The sequence below is a fragment of the Vitis riparia genome, chromosome 4 (genome assembly GCF_004353265.1).
Source record: "Vitis riparia cultivar Riparia Gloire de Montpellier isolate 1030 chromosome 4, EGFV_Vit.rip_1.0, whole genome shotgun sequence".
Classification (NCBI taxonomy): Eukaryota; Viridiplantae; Streptophyta; class Magnoliopsida; order Vitales; family Vitaceae; genus Vitis; species Vitis riparia.
In genome coordinates, this window is record NC_048434.1 from 23,975,444 (window position 1) to 23,991,956 (window position 16,513).

General features: G+C 36.3%; 1 protein-coding gene across 4 annotated transcripts in view; it reads right to left on the reverse strand.

The window, feature by feature from the left end:
• The window catches only part of LOC117912542 (DNA topoisomerase 3-alpha), an 88,406-nt gene that overhangs the window by 30,656 nt on the left and 41,237 nt on the right, over nucleotides 1-16,513 (reverse strand). For all 4 annotated transcript variants that reach the window (XM_034827159.1, XM_034827158.1, XM_034827157.1 and 1 more), the window contains 3 exons: nucleotides 15,619-15,708; nucleotides 15,371-15,475; nucleotides 305-339 (listed from right to left, as the gene is read on the reverse strand). In XM_034827159.1, the coding sequence (XP_034683050.1) occupies nucleotides 305-339; nucleotides 15,371-15,475; nucleotides 15,619-15,708 (230 nt within the window). The remainder of the gene's footprint in view (nucleotides 1-304; nucleotides 340-15,370; nucleotides 15,476-15,618; nucleotides 15,709-16,513) is intronic.

The following is a 16,513-nucleotide window of genomic DNA, read 5'->3' on the forward strand; positions in this document are numbered from 1 at the left end:
TGTTTTATAGTAAAAGTAACTATATGAATTGTTATGACTTTTTACTATCATGTGATGGTTACTAAGGCTTTTGCCAGGGAAAATGCCATATATAGTAATTCACAAGTTCACAACAACAGTATGGTTCATATGCCAAGTTGTAATAGTTCTTATTAAACAGTTAACATGCCATCAAAGACTATTTGACGGTTAGTACATTATGCAACTCTGACAAGGTTAATATCCATAGTCAAGCAGCCAATTAAGGATTGAAATGACTTCTAGGATATTGTCTAAAAAATAGAAAACAAAGGGAACAACATACCCCATGTCATCATAACCCATTACCAGCGCTTCACCCTGAAAGATAATGCCGTAATCAATTAGAGAATGGCAGGGAATATGAGGCACATAGTTTGGAAAATAACAATCAAACATCCAGGAAAAAACTTGAAGAAACTAATAAAGGTTAAGATAAATAAATATAAATTTCTTAGTAGGGAGAGGAGAAAAACATATGAACAAGTTTAGCACAACAGTTAGATAATTTAGCCTTTTAGGTGTTTACACACGCAGACACACACACAAACTACTTTGGGTTGACAACATGAATCCAAGTTCCACAATCATCACCCATAAACTTCCAAGCCTCAATGGTAACTCCACACACACAAACTAACTGCTTTGGGTTGACTACATAATCCAAGCTACACAATCCACACAGATACACTTCCATGCTTAAACTGGAATTCCATCAAGTCTGGAAACTTTCCTCTATCATCTTTTTCATAACCTTTTACCTTTGTTATCCTAATTCCTTGAAAAAAATGCAATTTCTGTCCCTAGAAGAGTTTTACTTCTCCCAAACTTACATTCCCTGTGTGATTTAATTAAATAACTTAAGAAAGCAAATGTCCAATTTTTTTTCCATTTCTTTAACTCCTACTAAAGTTTCTTATCCTCGCCATTTTTTATGCACTTGATCTTTCTTTAGATCTTTACCTTTTTCTCTGTCCAGTCCCAGCAGGCTTTACTACATCTTCTTGGAATCCTTTATACTTATCTCATTACTTGAACTATTGAGTGCCTTAAGACTTAGCCCCATCTGATGGTTTCTTAGATTTTTTAAAGCCAATTTATTCTTTGAAGAGCTTTCAACATTCCCACATTTTCATGCAAAATTAGGATGCTTGTCTCACCCTACCTGCTCCTTGACCCTCTTCAGGCCATCACCAAGCTTCTTTAGATGACAACTCATTTTCCAAAATCCTCCTATAACTTCTCCCACTCTTCAAACACAAGCTGCCTTTTTTTACTGCATAATATTGGTCTCTATGCTCACATTCATTTTCTTTCTTTTATCATTTTTTTGTTTGAATGTAATTAATTTTCTACATTTCAGACACATCATTTAGTTTTCAGTGTACTATTTCCCAGTCTCTCTTCCACTCCAAACACCTATTTCTGATACCACTACTTTACGTTGTATGATTAAACTCTCCATATTACTTAATAGTTTCCTAGTGAGAGAAAGTCTATTTGACAAGCATCTGATCCACTTTAAAGTGTTATTTTAATTTCTCTTTTTAAAGCATGTATTTGTTATTAGAAGATCATATATGCCATTGCAAATTTTAAGATGCATCTCTTTTCTTCAAATCCATAACCCCATACACCTCTTCAACCACCAACTACTTCCCTAGAAGGCCGTTTAAATATCCAAATATGCAGACAGATTAAAGGGTCAAACTTTACCAGGTTGTACAGCCTGTACACAATAATAGACATTATTTTTTTCCTGATTTATGGGCTGATTCTTCACCATTCTCCTTCACTCAAACCCATTTTCAGATTAATTCCTCCACCCTTTGCATCCAAAATGTCCATAACCTCTGAAATTACCCCTGAACCAGAGTCAACACTGAATATCACAACCACCCAACATTCAGCTGGAGAGTGCCAAAAGTACAAACCTTTTTTAAGCTCAATGGTCACAATTACCTGATCTAATTGCAGCTTGTGAGGAGCTTTTTGAAAGGCAAAGGAAAGCTGTCAACTCATATGCCCTATGCCTAGTGAAGACAATCCTAAATTTGCAACTTAGGAGATTCATTGACCATGTCTTGGCTTTGGAATTCAAAGCAACCGGAAATAAATGGGACATGTATATTCCTGACAACAGCAAGGGAAATATGGGAGGCTGCCAAACAAGCCTACCCTAAAGCGCAAGATGCTTCTCAAATGTATGAGACTAAGACCAAAATTACAGCCACCAAGCAAGGTAATTTATCTATTATAAAGTATTACAATACGATGAAAAGCTTGTGGCATGAATTGGATTATTATCAAAATTTTAAAATGAAGAGCGGTGAAGATGCTGCAATGATGCAAAAATTAGTGTAAGGAGAAGATTTTTGAATTCCTTGTTGGTCTTAATGTGGAATATGATCAAGTGAGGATCCAAGTTTTAGGTAGGGAGTTGATGCCATCATTGAATGAGGCTTTTTAAATCATAAAGGCTGAAGAAGGAAGGGAATTGTGATGCTTGATTCCCCAAGCATGGAGGACTCAGCTCTTGCCATTACAAAACCAAGTTCTGGTTCAAGAGGTGCAGCCAAAACTAAAGGTGGAAGGAGTGATCAACCAAGGCCACTGAGCAATAAGAGCAACCTTTGGTGTAATTATTGCAAGAAACTGAGGCATACTAAGGAGAATTGACTGAAACTTCATGGGAAACCGCAATCCTTTAGTAGAAACAATGGGAACTACGACGCTCAATTTGGAAAATGGGGTACACAATCCAGTCTTGCTCATTCTAAGGAAAATTCCCAGTAGGAGAATGCAATTTCCAACACAACAAAAATCAATGGACTCAACAAAGAAGAGATTGAGCAGCTCTAAAGACCACTTACATCACTAGATAAGCCAAGTTTCTCTTATTTTTTTGCACATTCAGGTAAGTATTCTCTACCTCATGCCTTCAGGGCCTTTAAGGATTGCTTTCTTGGTGCTTGGGTAAGTGACTCAGGTGCAATAAATCATATGACAAACTCCTCCCACCAATTCACTTCATAGGGCCCCTGCCTCAAAAACCAAGAAGTCAAATTAGTTGACTGGACTGTCCACTGTGGCTAGTCAAGGATCAATTGCCTTAACCCAATCTCTTTCACTAAAATCCACATTACATATTCCTAAGCTACCAGTTAGTCTTTTATCAATTCACCATATTACAAATGATCTTAACTGTGGTGTAACATTTTTTACAACTTAAGGTGTATTTTAGGATCAAATTTTAGGTAAAATCATTGGGCATGCTAAAGAAAATGAGGGGCTCTACTATCTTGAAATGGGTAATGATAGCAGTGATCGTCTCCCTTTGACTTATCTTTTAGAGAAATTTTCATTCAGTAATGCCAATATTTGGCTACATCACCTTCATTTTGGACATCCTTCATATCTTGCGTTAAAACAATGTTTCCTTTGATATTTTGGAGTGTGGATGTTAATCATTTTCATTGTTAAGTGTGTCAATTGGTCAATAATCATCATGTTTCTTTCCCTCAAGTAATACAAAATCCTCTACCCATTTTACCTTAATTCATACCGATATTTAAGGTCCTTCTTGCATTCCTAATGTTAATGGGACTCCTTGGATTGTTTCTTTTTTTATGATAAGAATTACATGGATATTCCTTCTAAATTAAATTTGATGTGAGTTTTGTGTTTCCAACAATTCATAAAATGATTAGTACTCGAATTAGAGTTCAAATCAAAAGTATAAGATCTAACGATGGAAGAGAGTGTTTTTTTTTTTTTTTTCGAAATGGAAGGGACTATTTTAACCACATCTTGTTGTCCTTTTTTAGAAAAAGAAGGAATTGTTCATCAGTCTTTCTACACTAACACCCCAAAACAAAAATGGAAAAACAGAAGCAAAAAAAAGAAAAAAAAAACAGCAAAAAAGTCATCACGTTGGAGCAACTTGAGCCTTGTTGATCCAAAAAAAAAAAAAAAAACGTTTCAAAGACATTATGGAAAGGAAGTAGTTCTAAATGCAACACACTTAATCAATTACCCTCTAGTACTTTGGGCAACAAAACTCCAGTTGCTATTTTTTTTTTTTTTTTTAGTTTTTCCCATGGTTTCATGGTTTAAATCAAATTCCTCCAAAGCTATTTGGTTGTCCTTAATTTGTACATGTTCATGTCAATCAACATAATAAATCAGATCCTCAAGCTCTTAAAGTGAATTTTTGTTAGCTATTTCCCAACTAAAAAAGGATATAAATGTTACCATCCAACCAAGAAAAAGATGTTTCTATCTATGGATGTTACTTTTGCAGAAAACTAGACTTTCTTTTCTACCCCTCATCTTTAGGGGAAGTCATTACTAGAAGATAAGGGAAATTTAGATCTGTTCCTTCATCTACCTACTCCTCAAGATATCAACAATAATCCAGAATTCACTTACCAAGTCCTATTGCTGGTACAACTTGTGGTTCTCCACTGATAGTCAATACTCCTTCCAAATTAGCCACTAACTCACCTTTTAAAAATAAGGAAGAGAGGGTTGGTAACAAACTGATATTGTGAGTTTATTCAAGAAGGAGATTATCGCCTTCTAATCTTGTGAAAATCTAAGACTCCAAACCACTAAAAGGTAATGAACTTTACCCTTATTTTTCTCCATCATCTTCTAAGAAACAAAGAGAACACACTTAAAAAGTAACCACCACTAATCTACTAGTCTTTAAGGATTTGTCTCAACCCATTTGCCTTAGGAAAGGAATCAGGAATTTACCCAACATCATGTCCAACTTCATTTCCTTCAATAAATTATCCCCATCACATCAAGCCTTTCTTCTGAATTAAACCATGTGCATATCCCTCAGAACAATTCAAGAGGCACTTAGGAATGAGAATTGGAAGAAAGGTATGTGTGGACAAACACATTTCTTATGGGGCTTTGACTCTGTATTTTATGCAAATAGGTTTAAATATGAGAGAAAGTGTAATTTCTGATTTTTTGGGATTTAGTTTATGTAAGAACACGATACAAAGCAAGGCTTGTAGCGAAGGGGTATACTCAAATCTACGAGATTGATTATCAGGAAACATTTGCTCATTTGCCAAATTAAACAATGTTAGAGTTCTTTTCTCACTTGCAGCAAATTTAGACCAACCTTTCCAACAAATGGATGTGAAAAACGCATTCCTCAATGGCGATTTAGAGGAAGAAGTCTATTTGGACTTGCCACCCTGGTTCAACAAGGAATAAAAAGGAATAGAAAACTTAGGCAAAATCTTTTTCCCTCAAGATCATAAACAGAGCACAAAAGAAATCTTCCCACCTCGTTTGAGTGATGAACCAACTAAGGCTTGCGTCCCCAAATCTAATCTAGGAAGATAGCCCTCTGCATCTCTCCCAAATGCACCCTCTCAACTTCCTTCCTAAATCCTCAACCAAAAGCTCAAAAGATTTGGACTCCACAACAAACCATCTTCTTCCACCCCTAGGGCCTTCCTTCATCTTCTTCTTCACAATAGAGCCAATTCCACGAGAGTGTACTAAACACCCTTTATACCTATTGGCTCAATTCATATCCTATGATAGACTATCACCTTCTTACCGAACCTTCCTTACCCAACTAAACACTATTACTATTCCTAAAACCCTATCTAAGGCATTAAATAATGAAAAGTGGAGACCAACCATGAGTGTTAAGATGGAAGCACTAGAAAAAAATAAAACATGGGAGATAGTGGAGTTGCCAAAAGGAAAGAATCTAATGAGTTGTAAGTGGATTTTTACTGTAAAATACAAGATCAATTGAGAGGTATAAAGCAAGGCTTGTTGTCAAGGGATATACCCAGACTTATGAAGTAGATTATTTAGAGACTTTCGCATCTGTAGCTAAGATGAATATAGTTTGGATGTTGTTATCCTTAGCTACCAATTTTGAGTGGAATTTGCAACAATTTGATGTCAAGAATGTTTTCTTACATGGGGATCTTAAAGAAGAAATCTATATGAAAGTTTCTCCTAGATTTAGCAAGAATCTATAAGGTAAAAGAGTGTATAAGCTTAAGAAGGCTTTATATGGTTTGAAACAATCTCCTTGAGCTTGGTTAGGGAGATTTGCGAAGGTGATTATTACTAATGGATACAAGCAAAGTCAAGGTGATCACACTTTATTTATCAAACACTCAACTTTAAGAGGAGTTATAGCCTTGTTAGCTTATGTGAACAATATAATTGTGACTAGGAATGATGAGAAGGAAAGAGACAGTTTGAGGAAGTAGTTGATGAAAGAGTTTGAGATTAAAAAACTGGGCTAGTTGAAGTACTTCTTGGGTATTGAGGTGGCATGGTCAAAACAAGGAATTTTTATATCCCAATAGAAGTATGTGCTAGATTTGTTGAAGGAAACTGGGAAGTTAGCTTGTAAACCAGTAAACACGCCTATTAAGCCCAATCACAAACTTGGTGATAATAATAGTAATGCTAGTGTGGATCAAGGAAACTATCAAAGATTAGTGGGTCAATTGATCTACTTGTCACACACAAGACCTGATATTGCATATGTTGTTAGTTGGTGAATCAATTCATGCACAATCCCAAGGAAGCACATCTCTAAGCAGTTCACCGAATTCTACACTATCTTAAAGGAATGCCAGGAAAAAGGATTTTATTCAAGAAATGAACAAGTTTGACACTTGAAGCCCATACAGATGTTGATTATGTAGGATATATGGTTGATAGACACTCAACATCAGGTTATTGTACATTCCTTAGTGCAAACTTGGTAACATGGAGGAGTAAAAAGCAGAATGTAATAGCAAAGTCAAGCACCGAGGCATAACTTAGAGCAATGGCACTTGGGATTTGTGAATTACAATGGCTGAAAATAATTCCAGAAGATCTGAAGATTAACTGGGAAGCACCTATAAAACTCTATTGCGACAACAAATCAACGATCAATATTGCACATAATCTTATGCAACATGACTGGACCAAACATGTGGAGGTAGACACACTTTATCAAAGAAAAATTAGAGTGGTCTCATTTGTACACCATACATCTCCTCAGGAAGTCAACTAGTAGATATGTTTACCAAGGGTTTAAACAATACCGTGTTTCAAGCAATAATTGACAAGTTGGGGCAATGCATGATATTCACTCACTAGCTTGAGGGGAGTGTGGAGAAACATGTTTCTTATGGGGTTTTGACTTTGTATTTTATGTAAATAGGTTTAGATCTGACAGATAATGTAATTCTTGATTTTTTTAGATTTAATCCCTGATTTATAGGGATTTAGTTTACTGATTTATAAGGATCTGGTTAAAGGTAATTTTAGTTTTCTATAACACTCCTAGGGCTTATCCTTTTTGTATATAACCAAATGAGTATTCTGTTTAGAATAATAAGATTTTCTTCTCAATTTTTCCACAATATGTGTAAGGAGAAGAAAGCTCTTGAGAAAAACCAAACTTGGGAGATTGTTGAGTAGCTAAGAGATATACTCAAACTTATGGCATAGATTACCAAGAGACTTTTGCCTCTAAATACTATTCGTGTATTATTATCTTTGGCAACTATTCTTAGTTGGCCTTTATAGTATTTGACATTAAAAATGCTTTTTTGCATGGTGAATTAAAAGAAAAGATATATATGCAAGCCTGATGAGGATGAATCTCCAAGACATACATCAAGAAAGAGAATTTGTATTAGTTGCAATTAAAGTAAGATTAGTATTACTAGGAATTAAATTAGGATTAATATTAGTTGGAATTAAAGTAGGAATAGTATTTGTTACAGTCAAATTAGGATGATCTAATTAGGTTATAAGATAATTAGAATTAGAGTCAGAATAAGTTATTAGAATCCTAGTATACTTTTGATTTCTTAGAGAAGCCTATAAATAAGGCTAATCAAAGCCATGAATTGATTGATGTTAATAATATTATTTTTTTTATTACAAGTGTTGCAATCATCAATGGTGAGACTCCATTAATTTTCTTCTAGGTGAGACTCCTAGAAGGTCTTAATGAGACTCTTAATGTTTTTATCTCTTCTTCGTTGTATCTTCTTTCTTTCTATTATTTTTTTATTTTATTTTTCTCTACCATAAACTTTATTCATTGGTTCTCTCCTTACACTCTAAAAAATAAAACTCTAGCCCACCTACTTTTGAGTGAAAGCAATCATACTGGGTTGTCCTACATCCCACTAGGATTTGATAAAGGTTTTAAGAACAACAACATGTGGCAATTGAAAAGGCCATTATATGGGTTAAAGCAATCTCCTAGAGCATGGTTTAGAAGATTTTCCAAAACTATGGTTGATAAGAGATTTCAGCAAAGCCAAAGAGATCATACTTTTTTTGTTAAAACACTCATCATTAGGGAAAGTAATATTTTTTATAGTTCATGTGGATGATATACTAGTGACGAGTGATGATCTTCAACAAAATATGATCTTAGAAGGCAGCTATCTAAAGAATTTGAAATTAAGGACTTAGAAGGACAAGTATTTTTTGGGTATTGAAGTTGTTCACTCAAAAAGTGGAATTTTCACCTCACAGCCAAAAAAAAAAAAAAAAAAAAAAAAAAACCTTGATCTTCTTAAGGAGACAAGAATGCTTGGTTGTAAATCTACTAATACTCTCATAAATAGAATCATAAACTTGGAGAAACCAAAAAAGATACCACCATAGATCATGGTATATAACAATGTCTTATGGGAAAGCTGATTGATTTATCTCACACAAGGCCACATATGGCCTATGCAATGAGTATTGTGAGTCAATTCACGCATTCCCCAAAAACAGTTCATCTAAAAGCTATCAACAAAATCCTTCGTTCTCTAAAGTTCACTCCATGAAAAAGAATTCCTTTTAAAAGAAATGAAAAGTTAAGTTTAGAGGCTTATTTTGATGCAGATTGGACAAAGTCCTTAGTTGATAGAAGATCAATGTTAGGATATTCTACAATCTTAGGCCAGGAGAAATTTGGTGACATGAAGAAGTATGAAATAATCAGTTGTTTCTAAATCGAGTGTCGAAGTTGAATTCAAAGTCATGGCACATGAGATTTATTTTTTTTTTTAATCAGAAACGAAGAGAAATATATTAATAGAAGGAAAGATACAGGATAAAGAAAGAAAAAAGAAACAAAAGAAACCACTAGAAGGATGAGAGGTCCTTCCTACACAATCTGAACAACATAAAAACCCCAAACATTAGCTAAAAACAAAGAGAAACCCCCCCAAACTCAAACTTTTGAAGCTCAAACCTCACTCCAGTTGAGTTGTAACACATTTAAAGGAACTCCTCTAAAAGCAGCAGAACAAGAAGCCTAAAGAGAGGAATAGAACAAAATCAAATCCCATAACGTCTCTTCCGATCTCCCCTTATCCTCAAAAATCCTATTGTTTCGCTCTTACCACACTATCCAAACCAAAGTAAGGCAAGCAACTTGCCAAAGAGTCTTGCCTCTTAAGGAGTTCCCCAAGCCTTTAAAAGCAATAACCAACATGTCCACAAACCTCCTTGGAGGGACCCAAACCAGCCCAACTAGCTTGAACAACTTGTTCCAGAGTCCAATGGTAACAGGACAATGAAAAAAAAGGTGATCAATCGACTCTCCATTTCCTTTGCAAAGAATGCACCATTGAGGACAGAGGGACTTGTAGGGTCTTCTCAACTACAACTTGTCATTGGTGTTCACCTTCCCATGAGCTACTAACCAAGCGAGGGCCTTAACCTTTGAAGGGGCTTTTGAACTCCACAAAAACTTGGCCGGAAAGAACAAAATAGGATTAGAGACTTTTGACAAGGCCAAGAAAAAAGATTTCACTGAAAACAAGCCTGATGAAGACAAAGACCACGCTCTAGAATCTGCCAAAGAAGGAGAGAAACACACTAAACTGAGGGAGGACATTAATCTCTGAAGGAGATCAATTTCTGAATCGGTAAGATTGCGGCGAAAATTTAAATTCCAAGCCAATGGAAAGGAATTGCCAAGGACATTTGAAACAGTGAGGTTTTTCACAGAAATAACTCTATAAAGATCAGCAAATTGCGAGCACAAAGATTGGTTACCCCACCAAAGATCTTCCCAAAAGCGAATTCTCTCCCCATTGCCCACCACTAGGCGAACAAAAGGGGAAAATTCCTGGAAAACTTGAGCAATAGCCTTCCAAGGACATCTGTGTGACCATCTAACCACCATGTTGGCGTCCCATCCATTAGGATGTGTCCCATATATACTCACTATAACCTTATGCCAAAGACCACTCCTTTCTCTAGGGAACCTCCAAAGCCATTTCCCTAAGAGAGCAATATTTCTCAAAGAAATCTTCCCAAAACCCAAACCTCCCAACTCTTTTGGTCTGCTAACAACCTCCCATCTGACAAGATGATCTTTCTTCCCTTCCCCTGCCCCAGACCACAGAAAATTCCTTTGCATCTTCTCAATCTTTGAAGCAATTGAACCTGGGATTTTAAATAGGGAGAGGAAGTATTTATGAGTTATTACATTTGAAGATAAGACTGTATTGTGACAATGAGTCAGTATTGCTCACAATCCAATCCAACATGATCACATACCAAGCATATCAAGGTGGACCGATATTTTATTAAGGAGAAATTAAATAGTGGCCTAATTTGTACTCCATACATCTCAACAAATTGGTAACTAGCAGATATTTTGACTAATAGCCTAACCAACAAACCGTTTCAAGAGATCATTAGCAAGTTGGAAATGGATGGTATCTATTCTTCATCTTGAGGAAGATTGTAGGCAATTTAAAGGGTCAAAATTTACCATGTTGTACAGCTTATACACAAATGACAGATTCTTTTCTTCCTGATTTATTTTTTTTTTAGAGACAAAGAGACAAAATTAAATTAAAACACGCCAAAACAAGGGGCGCTCCCTATGTACACAGGCAGTATACAAAGAAAGCCAAACCCTAGGCAACAAAGAAGAGAAAAAACCTAGAAAGGACAAAGTTAACCAACACCCCAATCACCCAACAAGTTCAGAAAATAGAGATAGTCCAAGTCCATAAACTCTTGAGACCACTCAAGAAGAGACCGTAGAAAGAGGTTCCTCAAGCTCGTATCTGACATCTCTTCATCTTTGAACAATCTTCGATTTCGCTGTCCCTAAATACACCAAAACAGACAAATAGGCCTCATTCTCCAAACTACACTCCTTTTCTTCCCTAGGCCCTTAATTTTCCATTCAAGAAGCAGATTTCTCACTAAGTACGAGAACACCCACATCATCCCAAAAGAAGAAAGCAACGAAGTCCAAAGCTCTCTTGTCTTACCACAATGAATTAGAATGTGGTCCGCCGATTCCTCATTCTCTTTACATAGATTGCATCTATTAACCATAGACCAACCCCTCCTCATTAACATATCAACTGTAGAAATTTTACCCCAAACTGCTTCCCAAGCAAAAAAAGGGGTTCTCAAAGGGGCATACGAACCCCAAACCTCCTTTGCTGGAAATAAGGGACTGTTCTCCACATTTAAAGACCTATAATAAGATTTAACACTAAATTTTCATTTCCTCTCTATCTTCCAAACTAAATAATCCTCCCCTTCTTGAACCTTTACTGCAGAAATGTGATTTAGCAAACGATTCACCTCCTCCAATTCCCAATCTTGAAAGGATCTTTTAAAATACACCTCCCAACCCCCTCCACCACCTCCTTGTCTCCCCCAAAGATCAGTCACTACAACAGAATTGTGGGTTGCAATTCTGTACAGCAAAGGGAAGAGATCCTTCAGCTTAGAATCTCCTACCCAAAAGTCCCACCAAAATCTAGTGTGTTTCCCATTTCCAATACGAATACTAGTTCTAAGAAAGAACTCCTCCCATCCCTTTCTAATATCTTTCCAAAGGCCCATCCCATAAGACACCCTCACCTCTCTAGTGGTCCAACCCCCTTCCTCCTCTCCAAATTTACCTACAATGACTTTCCTCCAAAAACTCTCCATTTCTAAAGGAAATCTCCAAAGCCATTTTCCAAGCAAAGCATGATTGAAGTCCTTCAAATGCCTTAACCCCAACCCTCCGTGCCTCTTATCTTTGTAAATAACTGCCCAACTTACCAAGTGTATCTTCCTTCTCTCCTCCAAATCTCCCCACAAAAACTCCCTTTGAATTTTCTCCAATCTAAGTCTCACTCTTCTTGGGATCACAAAAAGAGACATAAAATAGATGGGGAGATTTGAGAGAGTGCTCTTGATGAGGGTAAGACAACCTCCCTTAGAAAGATATTGTTTTTTCCACGTAGCCAATTTTCTCTTAAATCTTTCCTTTACCACATCCCAAACTCTACACGAATTATGAGGGGCTCCAAGAGGTAAGCCTAGATAAGTAGTAGGGAGAATCCCTACTTTACACCCAAAAACCGCAACAGCTCTGTCCACGTCCCCCACTTCCCTAATTGGAATTATTTCACTTTTCTGCAAGTTTATTTTTAGGCCTGATACCACTTCAAAACATATCACAACCCATTTCCTAAAAAACCGGTCCCTATTATCCTCGCAAAAAAGAAGAGTGTCATTGACAAACAACAGATGGAAAATCGAAGCCCCTACTCCACGTCTCCCCATTACCTTGAAGCCTCTATGAAACCTTTCTCCTCAGCTCTTGATATTAAACAGATAAAGGCTTCCATGATCAACACAAATAGATAAGGTGAGAGTGGGTCTCCCTGCCTTAAGCCTCTAAACGTTGAGAAGAATTCTGTGGGAGTGCCATTTACTAAAACTGTCATTCTCACAGTTAATATGCAGAAAAAAATCCAGTTTTGCCACTTGGGTCCAAAACCCATTTTCTCCAAGATTAAAAGAAGGAACCTCTAGTTAACGTGATCGTAAGCCTTTTCAATGTCCAGTTTGCACACTAAACCTGCACCGGCACTTCGCTTCCTTGAGTCTATCGCCTCATTAGCTACCAAAACTGCATCCAAAATTTGTCTCCCTTCCACAAACGCATTCTGACTGTTCAAAACCATTTTTCTCATCACTCTTTTCAACCTATTTGCTAAGACTTTGGCAATAATTTTATAAAGGCTCCCCACTAGACTGATGGGTCTAAAATCCTACACGTCACTACCCCCCTCCTTCTTCGGGATAAGCACTAAGAAAGTTGCATTGTGGCTGCGAAAAACAGCATTCTGCGAATGGAGCTCCTCAAACACCTGGATCACTTCCCCCCCAACAATAAGCCAACAAAACTTCCAGAACGCCAAGGTAAAACCATCCGGCCCTAGTGCCTTATCTCCCCCCAAGTCTGAGAGAGCTTTGGAAATCTCCTCCTCCGAAAATTGCCCCTCCAAAATCTCATTATCCAAGGAATCAAGAGTTTTAAAAAGACCTGACTCCACATCTGGTCTTCTCACCAGAGGTTCCTCAAACAAGGATTTAAAGTAGGACCCAATCCCTTCTTTAAGTTCCTCCTCTTTATTCAGCCGAACACCCCTAACTGTCAAGCTACTGATAAAATTTCCCCTTCTCCTTGCATTAGCCATACGGTGAAAGAACTTAGTAATGTTATCTCCCTCCTTCAGCCAAAGAGCCCTTGACTTCTGCCTCTAAGAAATTTCTTCAAGGATAGCACAATGACTAAATCCAAGAACTTAGTATTGCTATCTTCCTGATTTATGGACTGATTTGTTTCTTAAATTAGTTTGATTTATTTCCAGTTGTATATATAATACTCCTTAGTTGTAGTTTCCTTATATAGCTTCAATTATGTTGTATTTTTGCCCAAAGTTTAGTTATTTTTCTTCATATGACAAAGTTTTCCTCCACTAGTTATCAATTCACTTAAATTCATCCAAACATTCCCAGATTTATCATTTAATGAGTCCATCTAATTCTACTAAGGTTCCATATTTACCATATCAATTGTCACTTCTCCTAACACAAAGTCATGGATATTATTTTGTCATTTGTTTCTCTTCATATCTATGGCTTTCTCCTTTAGGTCTTCATCTACAATTATCGCCACCCCATTCCCATGTCTATCTTTTCTAGTACACTAAAGTTTATAACCAGTGTTTTCAATTCCTTAGATTTTTCTCTATCCACTTGTTTTCTCATAGGCAGGCTATGTAAATATGTGGATGGGTGGGTGGGTGGGTTGGGGTGTGTGTGTGTGTGTGTGTGTGTTACATTTTGGATAACTGAGGAAACTTTTATAGTCAAGTCCTTCAAACTCTCTGTGGGGACCCAAACCTTAGGATGTTGATTGCACCAGCCACAATGCCACGTAATCCAGAGCATTCAACCAGCAACAAGAATCGAACCTGAGATTGTGCGCCTCTATTTCACATCCTGGCATTCACCCTAACCAACTAGGTACCCTAACAAGCTCTTATAGGCAAGCTATATAAATCCTCCTGTCACTATATTAGACTTGGTCTGGTGAATGAATATGGGGAGAAATAGGGAAGGGTTCTCAAACTTTAGCAAACAATTGGGGGAAAGGATGTAATTATTCCAGAATAGGTGAATTTTTCAACTTGCTGCTGAATCCATGAGAATAGAAGATATGCAATAGAGACCCTTGGTCACAACTAGTCAAACAATAGTGCAACAAAAAACAGTTCAAAACCTTATGTTGTGTTAAAATTCCTGACACAACAACTAATCTTATAATATGCACATGTAAACATGTAGCTGATGATAAACATTCAAAAGTGCACTAGGTTTCTCACCTTTAGACACAACAACTAATCTTATAATAAGCACATGTAAACACGTAACTGATGAAAAACATCCTAAATTACTCTAGATTTCTCACCTTTTGAAGTCTAAACCTATCTGACAAAGACATGGATGTTCTATCCTTTATTTTAGTCAGGGAAACATGTCTCAGCATCAATGTATGAAATGGACTGGAAATACCTCATATCCACACACATATCACTAACCTGATTGTTCAGTTGTAGACAAAGTTAACTGTTTAAATCCAAAGCTCTACGGTTTCAGTGAAAAATTTGGAAATCTAAGACTTTTAATCATGCAGTAAGAGATCTCTAGAGCTGCCAACTAGATTGGAAAAATGAACAAAAACCATATATGCATACAAAGGGTACTACTTCAAAATCTCTCCAGAAAAAAATGAATAATTTGTCAACTGCTAGAATCTTGATCACAATTTAAGGAAGCAAATTCAACAAAAATTTTCTTAAGACAGATAAACAAATCTGTTGACTGCATTTCCTACAGGTCGTCTTCTACCCAAAATTAGTTATTCTTCCCGAATATAGTAATGAACAAATGAATTAGGAAAACTAACTAGACAATCATCCATTTATTTCAACTAATTTCATAAATAGTTGAAGCCAAAAAAAGTTACAAGATTTGTTGGTGAGAAACGAGTATTTGAGTCCTTAGTTGCATAAAACCGATCCAGCAGCTTTTTTATGTGATCATGCATTGTTGCATCTGTACCAATGCCAGCCTAAGAAAGACAAGTAAAAGAAAAGGAATGGTTCACTTTCAATGTCTGAAAAAGTAAATGACTAGTAATTCAAAATTATAGACCATAAAAAGACAATTCAATAACCAACCTTAAGCTAAAAACAGATACTTAATCTTCATTACCTTGTCCATGCAGTTTAGCAAATCAGCTTCACTTAAAAGTGGGGGTGGTCTAGTAACTCCAGAATCAAGAGTCAATGTTGTTGGAATAAACTGCAATGGTACCAAATAATTAGGGAATAATCATGACTTCTTATAGGTTTCTAATGCATTATACAATATAAAGCATATATGTAAACTGCCAATACTCACAGAAATTATGATACCATGCAGATCAGTGTAGCATCTGGTCAAACAATTTAAGAAAATACAACAATTATCAAATTAAATGATTTTATAATGTTTGATACTAAGTAGCTCATCGAACAACTATCATTCTGGCACTTCATCTTTCTTCATTTTCCTCATTTCTATACACATACATTGGCTTAGCTTGCATTTCAGTTACTAATTTTCCTGCATCTACTATCAATGGTTTCCTACACATAAGGACATCATTACTTTACAAGTTTACATGTTGTATCTTGTAGTTAAAGGTTTCCACAGGCATACCTAACCAAATTACATCTTAAATACATTTATTGATTGGATTGAACTTGGGATTCAAGTCAAAGATCCTAAGGTTTGGAAAGAAAAAAAATTAAGTTCTTAAAAAAAGGGGATTCAAACATAAGAATTGGATCATCCCATTTATAATCAAGTTAAGCAGTAAGTTTAAATCCTAATCTTGAATTGAAAATATTAAGCATGTTAATAATCCAAATAAATAAAAACACCAATAACCTGACAATGCCCTTGAGAGACAAGGCCACAAAATTTTGTTGGCAAGAAACTGTGAGATGATCGCAATTGCCACACCAAACTCAACATAGATGTGATTAATAGAACAAGGCACAACAGTAAAAAGCCTAATATCACTCCCTGCACTACATCCACTAAGATTGTGTACATAGGTGGA